Consider the following 15827-nt stretch of genomic DNA (forward strand, 5'->3'; position numbering starts at 1 on the left):
GCAGATCAGTGTTGCCAGCTTGGCAGCATCGTTGTTCTGGTAGGTTTTTTTTTTTTTTGCCGCCTGATGCCTATCATTCAGTCCGGCTGTTTTTCAGTGTGGCTTGAACCCTTTTAAATATCTCTGTGGTTTTACATGCATATGGAACAATGCATTGTAGAATAATCACCATGGGCTGAATTCAACAAAAAAATCTCTAAATGAATGCACTCAAGAAAAAAGGTTTTATTTGCTTGGAAATGTTTATCTTGCAGTATCCTGATCTGAACACATATTCTAAGGGAAGTATGTTGCAGAATTTAATAATGGGATTTCTTTCAGTTCCAAAATTGCAATTTCTATTTTCAAGACTTTCAAAACTTTTTTTAGCTATCATGTTTGTTTTAAAAATTTGAATTCCTGTTTGCAACCTCAATTCGAATTCAAAAATTGAACTGGACTGTAAAAAGCATTTTCATTTCAATACTGCTGTCTATTTAAAAAATATTTTTTGAATATCTTGAATCTTGAATATCTTTTTAATTTGAAATCAGTTTGAGTGAATGATTCAATGACTCACTCATAAAGACTTCACTTGCTTCATTACTGGATAAATCAGCATTTTGAAATGAATCTCTTGAATAAGTGATTCAATGACAAATACATTTGGGCAGCGTCTGAAAACTGTAGGCACCATTTGTGCACGAAGGTACCTCACGAAACTGATTTCGGACAGACTTCTATGGCAGCGTATTGGTTTATTGATATACAGCCAAATAGAGCGAGCTTTGGTTATAACTATATTATTGTAACACAGAAATAATGACTCGAATAAGACTGTTTGTGAAACTGTTTAATACCTATACATGACAGCTACTCTCGCTGGGTCAGAGGCAGTGCAAACACAAATTTGAATATTCCAGGGTGATCGTACTTGTTAAATGTCTCGTAGATATAGATGAATTTAGTTTTCATTTAGAGATGAGATGATCTTTTAACGATTAATCGTGCAGCTCTACTGAATAGTGTAGAATTTAAAATAGTAAGATCTATTCAGGCGTTCAGATCTTCAGACAATGTGGCACGGGTGTGATCTATTGAACTTAGACCCATGAAATTTTATTTATGATATTGGTTAATGGTTCACAAGCACAGTACTAGCACAAGCTCTTGAACTTGCACAGTAATAAACAATTATTAGAGTATTTCACCAGCCATTCTGGATATCTGAAAGGAAAGTAACAAATATTGAAAAAATATGCTGTAAAATGTTATAAATATTGTATTAATATTGCCTTACACTTTTTATCATTAGTATGAAACATAAGGGTTGTTGCACTAATCTCCAGTAAACATATGAAAAAAAACATTTTTTAGCTAATTGATTTGGTGAAACACAAAACCAGCCTTTGTATTCCTCTTATCAATGCAACCTTTTCCGAACTAATAGTGTCTCTTGGTGCAGTATGTCTTAATGGAGAGGAGAAACTCATTAATTCTTTCCCATCCATCATCAGGTTTGATAATCCAGCTGCTGTTAGCTCCACCCCGACCAGGCAGCTGACCTTCAACTACCTCCTGCCAGTAAACGCCTGGCTGCTGCTCAACCCCTCTGAGCTGTGTTGTGACTGGACGATGGGCACTATTCCCCTCGTGGAGTCCCTACTGGACCCCCGCAACCTTGCCACATTGGTTTTCTATGGTCTGCTGAGCTTCCTGGCTTTTCACAGCCTTTGGTACGGCCACAGTTCTGCCAAGATCGTCATGATGGTACGTTTGTGGGTGGGGCTTATGGACAATTTGATTGTGTGGTTTGAAAGAACAAGACGATCTATTTTGAACTTTTTGTTAAGTGAAGATGCATGTCTGTAACCACAAACTGAATGAGAAGATGCTGATTCTTTCTAGGTTTTTTTAACGGTTGTCTATATAAACGCTTAAGAAAAACACAGAGGAAATTGTTTATTCAAAAACATTTTGAAATAATACTGGCCTTATTTGCAGTCTGTCAGAAGCAATTTAGGGGTGTTTTCATCCATACTGGATGACCCATGCACATGAACTGGTTTCCCAGAATCCAAGTAAACCTAATACTGAATTAAATATGCATCATAGTATTGTTTAAGTTAAAACGATCATTATTCAAAGAATCAAAATCAAAGAACTAGTGATGTGAGACGTATCTGCTTCAATGGTATCACACTAATGACAGGATTCGAACATGATGATGGTGATTACAAATTATTGGAAACTTACTGGGTATCCCTTAAAGTCATTTCATGCAAGTCACTCCACTCAAAGGCCATCTGGCTAATGTCACACAGCTGTTTTCCATGTTGGCAATTGGCAGAACAGCTTCTATACACTTGAATCTCCAAAACTGGTCACAGATTAACCACGTTTTTACTCTCATTTGGTGCTTGGCGAGTAAATTAATTTTGGATCCTTTTTGTTAGGGTTACGTTTCAATCACATCAAATCAGTAATATAATCTGACAACATAATTTTTGCTGTTTAAGCTCAAATCACTCTAAAGAGATTTTTTTCAGGCTGGTTCAGCTTATGCTCAATTTGGTTGAAACTAAAAGTAGCTCATGCCTCAATCGAAAAGGCGATTGACTGGTTTAACTAGATAGAAATTAAAGAAGGCACTTGATGTCTAGAAATGCATGTGCGTCACAACCTTTCATTATAAACAGATGGTAATTATAACCCAAAATGGTACATTTATGGGGCAGGGTATTAATCATTGAGTTCAAGTCTAAAAGCTGCACTTAAAAATTGTTCACACTGTTTCACCACAGTGCAGTACGTACATTTTTTTACCACTCCTGGAAACTGTCTCAACTCTCAGTGAATGATGAATGTCATCTGTCTGAACACACAGATTTCCCCCTCACTGAACTTAACTAGTTCATGTTTTTAAATGTTTATTCTCACACAACATTTTCTTCTTCTCAATTTACATCCCAAAAGAGCCGTGTTTTTTCCATCCGCCATAAAAGATGTTATCGTCTTGTAGTCTGGCACTGCAGCTCTGTCTGATGTCTACATATGTTCAATCACTGACTGATTCCACGTTCACAGGAGTTCACAATGTCACAGTTGAAATTCCCTTGTCTTGTGTGTTCAGCTCTCCACTCGTTTGTTGTGTAACAGTGGCAAGAATCCTTCATCCGCGTCTCTGCGCGCTGTCAACAGAGTTTGGTGAACTTCCTCGCTCTGTTGGCAGAGGCTGCCCTTCGAGACCGGGGGGGCACAAATCATTAGCGGACAATGCGCAAAGACGCTGTGGTTAGGAGACACAGAACAGGTTGCATGAGGATATTGGTCCGAATCTGTTTTATTTGGCCATGGTTAGTTATTTTAATGATTCCCTGTGCGCAGACCCTCGACACTCACTCTGAGCAAACAGGAAACACTTTTGTTGTGAAAGTTTGGATAATTTGACTGAAGTTTTTTTTTGGACTTTTGCATGTTCCAAAGCAACCAAACAGCACACAGCGCCGCAGCTTATGAAAACCACAGACAAAGCTTTTGTTTGTGCAGAAACTTCTTTCATCGTGATTGATTTTGGCCTCTGAAGCATCAAGCAAATTGGATAAATATGATGTGCCCTGTATTGCTGCTTTCTGCTCTGTTAAATCCACCCCTACGTATGCAACGCCTGACGGTTTGGTTCTTGACGTACTCTGAAGCTGCTGCCAAAACCAATTTCTGCGATTCACTTTCAAGACCGCACAATGCAAAATAAACTCCCCTGTTTTTTGGGATGGTGCGATTTAAAAAAGACTTCTCTATATGACACCCTGTGGTTTACTTCACGATAAAACTAATACATTTGAGCATGCTTTGAAAAGCGACTCTTCTGCTGATAAAAAGGGGGAGATTAGCCGTAGCTAGACAAAACACAATTAGTTTGTTCTTCAAAACAGGGTGTCCAAGGGCTGTGCCCCTGCAGCGGTTCAGTGCTTCAAAAAATCCTGATCCATCACCTTGTCATAAGGTGCTTTTCGTAAATAAAACCTATAATCCCAATCTTACATCTTGTGGCCTGGCATGCATTGTGCAAGACAGGCGTGTTTGCTTGTGGTTTTTATGAGAAGGACCATGTTTGAGGAGCACTGTAATTACATGTTCTCATTTTTGTTTAATCAATCATATCTGTTTGAACATTATCACCATTCAGAGAAATTGGACCATCGTGATTACATAGCTCGGTAGATTTCTCGCACTTGTTCTACAGGTCAGTCATGTATAATTGGGTTTAGTTCCAGATTAATCAAATTTATGGTCTTGGTTTCAGACAAAGCTTTATGAAACCAGAGTGATTAGCATTCAGACCTGCACAAGCTTGTCTGAACCAAACAATGAGAACATTTAAATCCAAGATTTTTTTGCTTATGGAATTTCTTGGTTTTTGTGCCCACTCAGGGTTGCCACTTAGACAAATCCCTGACTGGATGCCAGAGCAACTGGCAATTCTACTTCCTTTCATTCAATTTCAAAGAGAGAGGACAAAACAGGCCATTTCATTGTTGAATGGTCAATGAACACTTTCCTGAATGGGGATATGGACTGTGTTTAAAGGCTTGATAGTCTTGATTAGTTCAATAAAAAAAGCTTGCACACACTTCAGATGTCAGAGAGACTTTTAGACATCAACTTTTATACCTTGACATCTTAATGCAAGTTTACAAAAAAAAAAATGTTTTATGTTATATTAAACCTGACTTCTTTTGTGACTTTCTTCTGTGGAACACAGGAATAATTTTGAATAAAGTACTGATTGCATCTTTTGCTCCCTTGCTAATGCACTGGTTTAAGTTTTGGTTAACTCAATGATTCAAAGATTATCAATAAACAGTGAATCAAATTTTAGTTTTTAATTCTATGAAATGAGCTGTGCTTTTAGATAGTCTATTCACTGTTGTGAAAGTGTGGAAAATGGCACAGTACTATTTTCCTTTTTAATTCACTTATTAATTCACTTCCTTTGAAAGCAAGAAATGTGTATGCAATTGATCTATTCCTTTAATACAAATATTTTCATTATTTCTCTGGTCTTTTTGTCTCCTTTAGGCATTGTCTCTGATCGTCCTTCCTTTCATCCCTGCATCCAACCTGTTTTTCCCTGTGGGCTTTGTTGTTGCCGAAAGGGTCCTGTATGTGCCCAGCATGGGATTTTGTGTTTTGGTGGCCCATGGATTCAAACTCCTGTCCCAAAGAGGGTAAAGGTCCTCTGAACAAATCCTTATACTTTATTCCTTTTAAGTGACTTGTTCAAAGACGAATTCTCTCGCTTTTGTGATGTTATCCAGGGGCCTAAAGAAAATGTCTTGGTTGCTTGTGGGAGTTCTTCTAACAACACACGCCTTGAAGACTTTCAACAGAAACTGGGACTGGGAGTCCGAATACACGCTTTTTACATCTGCACTGAAAGTATGAACACATCCAAGGACACATTATTCATTTATAGATGCACATCTGGCCACAGACTCATACATATTATATGCTTGTATTTTGAGATCATTACTTTGATATAAGGCAGTGAGCTGGATTTATTCAAAGGACGAGTCCAGACGTTAACAAGAGTACAATGAAATAATGTTTAATTTTCATTTTAAAAATTGTTTTCCTCCAGGTGAACAGGAACAATGCCAAACTCTGGAACAATGTCGGACATGCTTTGGAGAATCAGAACAGTTATGAGAGAGCGTTGAGATACTTTCTTCAGGCCACAAGAGTGCAGCCAGGTAATTGACTCAACCAGGTAATCATTTTAAGGTTACCTAAGCATCTTTAAAATAAACATGATCATTTCACTCACGTGATTCTGCGTGAAACAGGATATTCAATATGAATTTTTTTTATTCTTTCATTAATTACTCACCCTCATGTCATTCCAAACCTGAAAGACTTTCGTTCATCTTCGGAACACAAATGAAGATCTTTTTGGATGAAATCTGAGAGCTTTCTGTCCCTCCATGGACAGCTACGCAACTGAAACTTTGACGCTTCAAAAAGTTCACAAAGAGATCGTAAAATTAATCCATATGAATTGAGCGGTTTAGTCACAAATTTTCTGAAGAGACTCGATCGCTTTACATGATGAACAGATTGAATTTAGACTTTTATTCACATATAAACATTCATCAACTCACACATCAGTTATCAGTTAAACGGAAGCTCAAGCATGTTCGCCAATGACCAATGAGGTTCATTCTCGTATCACGCATCACGTTTGAGCTTCCTCAAGAACCAATGAGGTTCATTCTCGTATCACGCATCACGTTTGAGCTTCCTCAAGAACCAATGAGGTTCATTCTCGTATCACGCATCACGTTTGAGCTTCCTCAAGAACCAATGAGGTTCATTCTTGTGTGTTAAGCAGCACGTTTGAGCTTCTGTTCATGTTCGTAGATCAATGTTCATATGTGAATAAAAGACTAAATTAAATCTGTTCATCATATAAAGCAATCAAGTCTCTTCAGAAAATTTTACGATCTCTTTATGAACTTTTTGAAGCGTCAAAGTTTCAGTTGTTTGTTGTCATTGGATGGACAGAAAACTCAGATTTCATCAAAAAGATACTCATTTGTGTTCCGAAGATGAATGCAAGTCTTATGGGTAATTAATGACATCAGCAGAAAAGAAAGTCGTTTCAGAGGAAGAGCGGGTTGTTGCATTTTAATTTAAGATCATGAAAAAAACTTTTTGGGACAGAGCATCAATAAATCATTTACAGTAAGACCATTAAGAAAGTAAATGGTCAATTATATTTTCATGCAGACTTGAAGTTGTTTTTAAAGGGGTGGTATAATGCCCATTTCACAAGATCTAAAACAAGTCTTTGATGTCCCCAGAGTGTGTATGTGAAGTTTTAGCTCAAAACACCCCACAGATATTTTTATATAACATGTTAAAATTGTCACTTTTTGAGGGTGAGCAAAAACACACCGTTTTTGTGTCTGTCCCTTTAAATGCAAATGAGCTGCTACTCCTGGCACAGAGGGCGGAGCTTCAACTGCTTGCACTCACACAGACATGTACTGAAAATTTCAAAAACCTTTAGCCTTTTATGTTTAAACCGGAGTCAGACATAGATGGAGAGACTCAAGAAGAAGTGACAGCATGTAGACAACATTCTCACATCAAATCCTTGGTTTATGTAAATTTTACTAAGCCGGGAAGAATGTTGTGTAGTCCCTACCAGCCGTTTGTTGTAGTCCTTAAAAAGCAATTCTTTAAAAGAAAATATCTCCCTTTGCTTTGAACTGTGAGCATTGTAACTTTGCAGATGTTGTTTATGCTCAAACAGCAACATTACACACTAAATAAAGTTAGAAAAGTGAAATCATAATCAACTACCCCTTTAAGGAGTCATTTTAGACAAAAGTGCTAATAAGTGAGTTTGTCTTTGGGAAGGATTTTGCACCAAATTGTTTTCCACAGACACAAAATACTAAAAAGACTTCAATTCATAATATTTCCAACAGTTCTTTCAAAAAATTTGGCAGAGGAAGTTAACATTGAGCCTATTTTAAACAAAACTCCATCGGATATGTTGTTTTAGGGAGGTGTGGGAAATTCTGCCTTATTATTATAAGTTTGGAGGTGTTTTGGTAAGGACAATTTCAAATTGTGTATAAGCTAACAAGAAGTAGTTTATGTAGTATTTCATGGGACTGTATGAAAACATTGGCCTATAAAACTACTTTCGCACTTTAGTGTCTTGAGAATATGTGGATTTAAGGATTTGATGTGAGAAGATGTGGATTTAGGTTTTGTGTCGGCTCTGCTGTATCGTCAGGCTACCTGTGAGAAAGACGACTGTGGCTGCCAAAGTCATTAAACTATTGACTTTAATTGTTTAAGTTATGTTGGTTTATTGAGCTAACATGACTTTAGAGATCCACCACCCAAGATGTGTTTTTCCAAGATTAACTCTGTAAGCACATTAATGGAAAAGGAAATCCTGGGCAGGCTATCTATATGCGTCAGTTTGCTTTTCATAGCAAAAATTCTGTACCGCTTCGGTGTTATCAGACGTTTCTCTGAAAATGCTGGTAGCATTATCAGTTTTACACATCGAAACCTACCAACGCTAATGGTTAGCTCTCTGTTGTTCGAGGTTACGCGGGCAACATGGCTATAAAAGCGTGTAAAGGGAGAGCTTTCACAGGAGGTGCTTTTCCTCCTCCCAGTCTTTCCTGCCGATTTCTTGTCCCAAATGTGTATTAAACTGGTCAGCTGCCTGTAACTGTTATAATTTGTTGCACTCGAGCCATATAATTCACATTCCACTATGTACTCTGTCTTTGACATTTAGTCTGTGCTATTTTCTTGATTTATGACTTAAACTAAACATTTTGTCCTCTTCTAAGATGATATTGGGGCCCACATGAATGTTGGGAGAACCTACAAGAACCTAAACCGGTCCAGAGAGGCAGAGGAGGCATATCTAATCGCAAAATCCCTTATGCCACAGGTATGAAATTCCCATACAAGGAAAGAAAGGAGAGATTTTGTTATATTTAGATTGTCAACAAACTTTGATATGAACGATAAAATACTTTTACTTTTCAGTATTTTTGAGCAATTCTGCTCAGTGGCACAGAAATTACCTATAAATTTGTATAAAATGTTGATTAAAAAAATAAATAGCATGACCATGTTATTTGTCGACTGCCTAGCTAGATATATCGCCCAAGCATAATCATTTTCTAAGCAGTCTTCTGTGTTTATTAGTAGTTTTCATTGCAGTTCAGAAATGACTTACTGTGCTGTGCGTTCACACCACCGCCAGCGAGAGCGTCAAAGTGGCCGGAAGTCATTCATTTTCAAACGAGAGTGAGGGCGGCGCGGTGCGTCTTGGACGGTGAGAGCGGCGAGGAGAGTTGAAGTCAGGTCAACTTTATGGTAATGAGTTACAGTATGACGCGGTTCGGCGGCAACCAATCAGAATGTAGAAGTCCTCCACCTGAGAGGATTTCAGAGAACGCAATCCTGTAAACATTGGTTTAAAAAGATCACGCCTTCGATCTACATCAGAGCGTCCCCGAATCTTTCTCCGGCGTCGTTGGCAGGGCAGCGAGAGCGATCTTTCTCTTTTTTCTACAAATAGAAGGCAAAAAAAATGCTGAATAACTAATAGTTTGTGGCTTTTAGTCCATGTGTATTTGCATTCATCTATATGCCCATGTACTCCTAAATTGTATCAATGTTGAAAACGTTTGTCCTGCGAAATATTTTTGTTGAAACATAAATTTACTACTATTATACTATGTAATATTGATTTACATTAGTTTGAAAGTCTATGTGCCATCACATTGGATGATAACTGTTAATTGTGACCGGCTCTGTGACTATCACTCAATTTGCCCAGGTTCGAGTGATACAATGTGTTTTACTCTATAGGACCTATTCAGTCAACTAAATGCAAACTAAATAACAGGCTAGTAAGGTAAAAAAATAGGCTCTAGCTAGAACATGACAGCTGTACAAATGGATTTTTAAACGGCAATCACATGTTTTAGTATTCTTAAAAAAAAATAATACAGACAAATTAAATGCGGGACATTGCTTACAAGACGTAAGGACATGGGACAAAGCTCCCTATTTTGGGATTGTCCCGGTGGTTACCCTATTCCTGAATAAAGTTATGAATTAAAAAAAAAAAAAAAAAAAAAAACCTTACTGACCCCAAACCTTTGAACACTACGCATTCAAAATGTACTGTGTTTTTGTACTAGGAAAATGGACTGAACATATTTATGACTCATCCTGACCTGCACATATTTGTGTCCAATCAGATGCTCTCTGGAAAGAGAATGCCCCTCAATATCATTTGCAGCAGATTAGCAAATAGCAAATTATGGTTCATAGCTGTGATGTACCTAAAGCATATTGGCTATTTAAAAATGCTCCATCCATATGTATTGACCAATATTCTTGAAACCAATCTTATGGCCTTTAACTTCACATGGGTCTATATTTCATGTTGGAATGTAGAAGGAACATACTGAATATATTTGTGTTATATTTTGAGTCAAATGTATGTATATGTAAATGCTTACAACCTTGGCTGATCTTTCCAAAACACATTGGCAGATCATTCCAGGGAAGAAGTATGCAACCCGTGTGGCCCCCAACCATCTGAACGTCTACATTAACCTGGCTAACCTAATTCGAGCGAATGACTCTCGCCTGGAGGAAGCCGACCAACTCTATAGACAGGCCATCAGCATGAGACCGGACTTCAAGCAAGCCTACATCAGTCGGCAAGTCTCCGTTCATGCTGACAGGGTCAAAAATGTGTTTGTAAACTTGCTAACTTACTGACAGGGCCAAATGAAACTAAATGTGTTGTAATTCAGACAGTATTTTGGCTTTAATGAGATTTTTTTTTTTTGCCCATGTGTACATTGGATGATGTTTAAGAGATACGATCTTGTAAAAGAATTGAGCATCTGTGTCTTACAGTTTCACACCCATCCTGGATTTTTTTGCTATCCCTAAGAAAATATTTCTCATAGATATGAGCTGAAAATATTTCTCATAGATATGAGCTGAAGTTGCATGCCATAGTTAAAGAGTATCGGAGTTTACTGTTTTTGTTACATTTTGCATAAAGTGAAAATGTACTTAGCCTTCACACTTTGTGATTTCTCTCTACATGTCTCATCCTGTAAACGAAATGTTCATCAGATAAGCTATTGAAAGTGGATTTACTGGATTGCCTTGGTTCTCACGAACTAACAAAGCTAACCCAAGAAAAAATCAAAACCTAAACCTTTGTATTACTCAAACTATTTGCTAAGAAAATATTGCTTAAAGAAACTGATCTTTCCTGTTGTACATGTGTATTAGATTTTTGAGGTGTCCTGTGAGAGGTATTCCAAAAATGTCTTTTTGTTTCTCTTAAAACTCAGAGGGGAGCTTCTTCTGAAAATGAACAAGCCCAGTGAGGCGAAGGACGCCTACCTACGAGCACTGGAGCTGGACCATACCAATGCAGACCTCTGGTACAATCTGGCTATTGTCAATATCGAGATGAAGGACCCCTCAGAGGCTCTGAGAAACTTTAATCGCGCATTGGACCTGAATCCACGGCACAAACTGGCACTATTCAACTCCGCACTTCTCATGCAAGAGTCAGGTGTGTGGGCAAAGGCCATTTAAACCAATGAAATTAGCTCTGTCCCATCACATAGTGAGCTTCTTTCTAAGCACCCCAACCATCATAAGCAACTAATTTGGAAAGCTATTTTTATTGATACTTTTCAGGACTTTGTGACTCACATGTTGATAAGCTAGCAGTGCTATATGCAAAAAAGCATAACAATTCATACACACAAATATTACGACAAAAGAAAACACTGAGCTGTTTTTCATCTATACTTTTCAGAAAACAATAAGTTACATTTTTCTTGTTTCATCCTTCATCCTGGATTAATTTTTTTCTACTGAGCTGAAGTCTTTGATTTGCCTTCTCTGTAAAATTTGCATGCTATTAGGGATGCACCGATATAAAAAATTGTTTTTATTCTTTATACTTGTAAGCCGATAACCGATATATTTTGGCTGATAAATCTAAATCCATTTTTTTTTTATCATTTTTGAGAGCCTGATTACAAAAACAAAAGTTTCACCATTAAAAGCCATGTCCCAAGCACACAATTATAATGTTCTCATTATAATTTTATGTAGATATGACAGACTTGTGCTGTGCATAATTTTTTTAAGTGATTCCAATCATATTTCAAGAAATTCAAAACCACCGTGGTGAATAGCGTGCATTTAAAGTGTCTTAGCTGAAGGAAATAATCCATAATTTATCGGCTTTAATATATCGGCCAACTTTTCTTATTGGGAGGATAACATTAAAAATGGACATATATCGTCCGAAATGGTGTATCGTCCGATATATCGTGCATCCCTACATGCTATGACGCCTTTGAATTTGACTATGCATCTTTGGCTATGAGACCCACCTTTTGAAACAGCGTTTGCGTCGGGATGTTTAGAAAGCTCACTAGGTTCTGAAGAAATAAGGTTGCAAAATACACTCCCTGATTTTTTATTTATCAGACCTGAGCTTTAAAAACATTGTTAAGGTGCTCAATAATAATCTCTGTGAAAGCGACAGTTTTTGATTCACATGAGGTTAGACAAGCCAAGTTATTAACCTATGGATTCTTTGCGTGCCACCTCAAGGGAAGGCAGCAACCTCTCACCTAATTCGGTCATGTTCTCATGCCTGAAAATGTTGATCCAGCAGCTATAAGTTTAAATTGAATTTGACTCATTGACCCTAACTTTGAGTTTTATGCCATTTTTTCACTCTTAACTTTGAATAGCAGTAAAAGACTGATGGATTCGTGCAGTTCGAGCGAGGCATTAGTTTGTTATTTTTCTGAGATTAGCACACCTACGCTGCAGCAATGTAAATACGACGAATACAACGGCTCTATTTGCACATGGTTTTAGGCCTCTTGTTCAGACTGTTTAATCATGTGACTGAGGAAGCATGTTACGATCAATTCACAGGCCTGCTTGACACAACTGTTATTCTTTCATTTGGTTTTGTAGTTATGCCCATCCATATTGGTTTTCAAATAAAAGCAGGTTTGTTTTAAATCAAACCTGCTTTCCACAGTTTCCCCACTTTTGGCCTACAGTAGTTATTTTGAACAGTCTTCACGGGGTGATAAAAAGCTGACCGATACTCCTTACCCTCATTCTGACCTTATTGTTGCAACATAGGATGGTGCACATGGTAGATCTTGTCAAAAACCAGAGCCAAAATACCACAGATAGCAGTGACAGGACACTGATTTAATAAGACTTTATTAAAAATGATGATCATGGCATGACTTGCATAAATGCATAAACCTAGTTAATGTGGTTTAACTTAATCTAAATATCCTATATTTTGGGAATGCGATATTTGAATATAATTGACTTTAGTTGCTCACAAGATTTGCAGAATCAGGGACATCTGGTAACATTACTCTCTTCACATTTGTTTTTTGGGTTGTTTTATTACAATATTACTTTTTATTTAATTTTTTATTTCATTTTGAACTTATCACTTGATACCAGTAAATCGTCATGATTCTCAATACCATTTATGATAACATGGCAAAACCAAATATGCTATTGAACACTCCTTAATTTAATTAAAACGTTAAAGGAAGCCAAAAAAGAAACCTCCTTGCCCACATTCACTTTCATTGTGTGGAAAAGTTTGTACATTCTGTTATGAATAACTTTCATATGGAAAGTCATATGGATTGGAACAATATGATTCAATTATGACAGAATCAGTTTTTTTTTTTTTTTTTTTACATTCACATAAGACAACATAATTTACAATCTATTTAATAATTATAATTACCTTTACAATAATCAAGTTAATCATTATAATATTTTTTGTCCCACCTGTTTACAGTCACTTAAGACATGACATAATTTGTAATATATAAAAAATCATAATTACCTTTACAATGATTGTTATTTATAATTATATTTAATTTTGTCCCACCTGTTCACAGTCACTTAAGACATGACTTATAATTTACTAATAATGAATAATTATTTTTAAAGATACGATTATAATTATATTGATATAAATATAATTGAATAAATATAATTGATAATTTATTGCATTAAATATTAATATTTATTATTTATTAAATTATAATTTGTTTAACTTAATCATCATCATTGTGATAATAATTATGCACATATAATATATATTAGGGGTGTAACGGTACATGGAAGATTAAGGGATGTAGAATAAGGTCATGTAGAATAAGGCATTAATATGTGCTTTATAAGTACTAATAAACAGCCAATATCCTAATAATATGCATGCTAATAAGCAACTAGTAATAAGCAACTAATAGTGAGAAATTGACCCTAAACTAAAGTGTAACTGGAAAAAGCAGAAAATCCACAATGCCAGGTTTATTTTTATTTTATTTTGACATGACAGTAGTGCTAATTACACCTAGCAGCATTTAGTCTCCCTGAGGTAGTTGGTACAGTACAGCCTCCTTTAGTGTATTAAGCACAAAGCAGTAAACAGAATTGCATAGGTCATATTGTTTTGCAGGGCTGATAAAAAAACAAAGGTTTTTGGTCATAGTATCTCATGTTCTAAAAGTACATAATAAAAAATAATAAAACTTGTGCATTAGGAGTGTTACAATTTGTTCCACTTAAACTATATTTAAACATTCAAAGCCTAACCCTCCTCCTATACTTCATTTTCCACGTTCCGTTTCGCACACAGTAGAGTGCGCGAACCTTTCAAAGTGTAGCCCTACTCCTTTGTCAATGAGCGCAGAGACGAATTCGACGCATGCACACTAGAGGACTTGTTTTCAAGCACTCAAGTCATTCGCACATGCACTGTTGTTCTTCTGCTCTTTTTCCTCTTGTGGTGGTTAGCAAACAGTGTTGCATTACTGCGCGTGGCCCCCTTCTGGATTGGAGTGTGGATCGCCTGTGGCTGACTGTATTCATCGTCTGACTGTCTGCACTGAACCATGATGTTGTTACATGTACCGTTACACCCCTAATATATATATATATATATATAAAGGGCCTAAAATTAACACTTTGCAAGTGCCAAATGCGAGTAAAAATCGGTGTTGGCGAATATATGAAACGGTATCAATCGCCAGTTGGCCGGTAACATCACTATGAATTCTAAATGCAAATTTGTGTGAATGTGAACAAATGTGAGCATTTTAATTATTACAACAAACAAATTATTATTCTTCCGTTTCTTCTTCTTCCACTCTGGGAGTCTGTGGCAGCCCATAGAACCGCTTGCAGGAAAGTTATGAAATTTCTATGGCACCCTATGACGTCATGAAAATTTGTCCGCCATTTTAAATTTTCCAAAAACCAATTTTTTCAAACTCCTTCTAGGCCGTTGCTCCGATTTTCACGAAAATGTAACCAGATCATCTCCAAACAAAAATCTTGCAGACAAAAAGTTATGGAATTCATGTCGATTCGTCAAACCGTTCTCGAATACCACGCAAACAAATTTTACGTAGCGCTTGCGAAAAAAGACATAAGGCTGTATCTCCGCAACACTTCATCGTATTCAGACCAAACTTGGTACATGTCATCACAAGCATGACCTGAGGCTAATTGCTGCGTTTCGGTGCAGCGCCACCTACTGGTCCGGAGATACGAAAAATGGCTATTTTTGCTTACAACTTCTGAATGGTTTGCCAATAAAATTGGTCTTGTTAGAATCAGGACGTCATGCCGAGTCGTCTGATATCCAATTTTTCCATATCGACCATTTTAGGCGTTGGCCATTTTGAATTTTGTTCCAAAATGCTGTATTTTATGAACGCATGAACGTATCGTTACGAAACTCGGTATGGGTCATCAATACGATGCCCTGAATGAGCCTGAGAAGTTTCAAACCAGTGCCACCTAGTGGTAACATTTTATTTTCAAATGCTTATAACTCTGGGTGTGGTTGACTGATTTTCATCTCCTTAGGTTCCTGAATCCTTGCCGAGTCCAACGATACCAAACATGCTCGGTTTTGCCTTACGGTTTGTGTAGCGTTGTGATTTAGCGTTTAAAAAACAGTTGCCAATATCTTTGTAACCGTTAGACCAATCGAAACGAAACCACAGTCAGAAGTTTGCAAACATAGGCCGTTGGCTAAACGCTATGCCAAAATGTAAAAATATTGATAGTAAGGGGTAGTAAAATCCAACCAAAGTCAGGTGTCAGTCATTTTTTACGTGTTTTTTCATATAAATGTCTATAACTCTGAAGTGAATTGAGATATTTTCACCAAATTT

General features: G+C 36.9%; 1 protein-coding gene across 1 annotated transcript in view; it reads left to right on the top strand.

Moving 5' to 3' along the window:
* Positions 1-15827, top strand: part of tmtc3 (transmembrane O-mannosyltransferase targeting cadherins 3) — a 37364-nt gene that overhangs the window by 15704 nt on the left and 5833 nt on the right. Inside the window, exons 7-13 of the mRNA XM_084397439.1 lie at positions 1497-1749; positions 5062-5210; positions 5301-5421; positions 5624-5735; positions 8367-8470; positions 10093-10262; positions 10914-11140. Coding sequence (XP_084253565.1) covers positions 1497-1749; positions 5062-5210; positions 5301-5421; positions 5624-5735; positions 8367-8470; positions 10093-10262; positions 10914-11140 — 1136 coding nt within the window. The remainder of the gene's footprint in view (positions 1-1496; positions 1750-5061; positions 5211-5300; positions 5422-5623; positions 5736-8366; positions 8471-10092; positions 10263-10913; positions 11141-15827) is intronic.

Source organism: Rutilus rutilus, assembly GCF_951802725.1.
Source record: "Rutilus rutilus genome assembly, chromosome: 23".
NCBI classification, from domain to species: Eukaryota; Metazoa; Chordata; class Actinopteri; order Cypriniformes; family Leuciscidae; genus Rutilus; species Rutilus rutilus.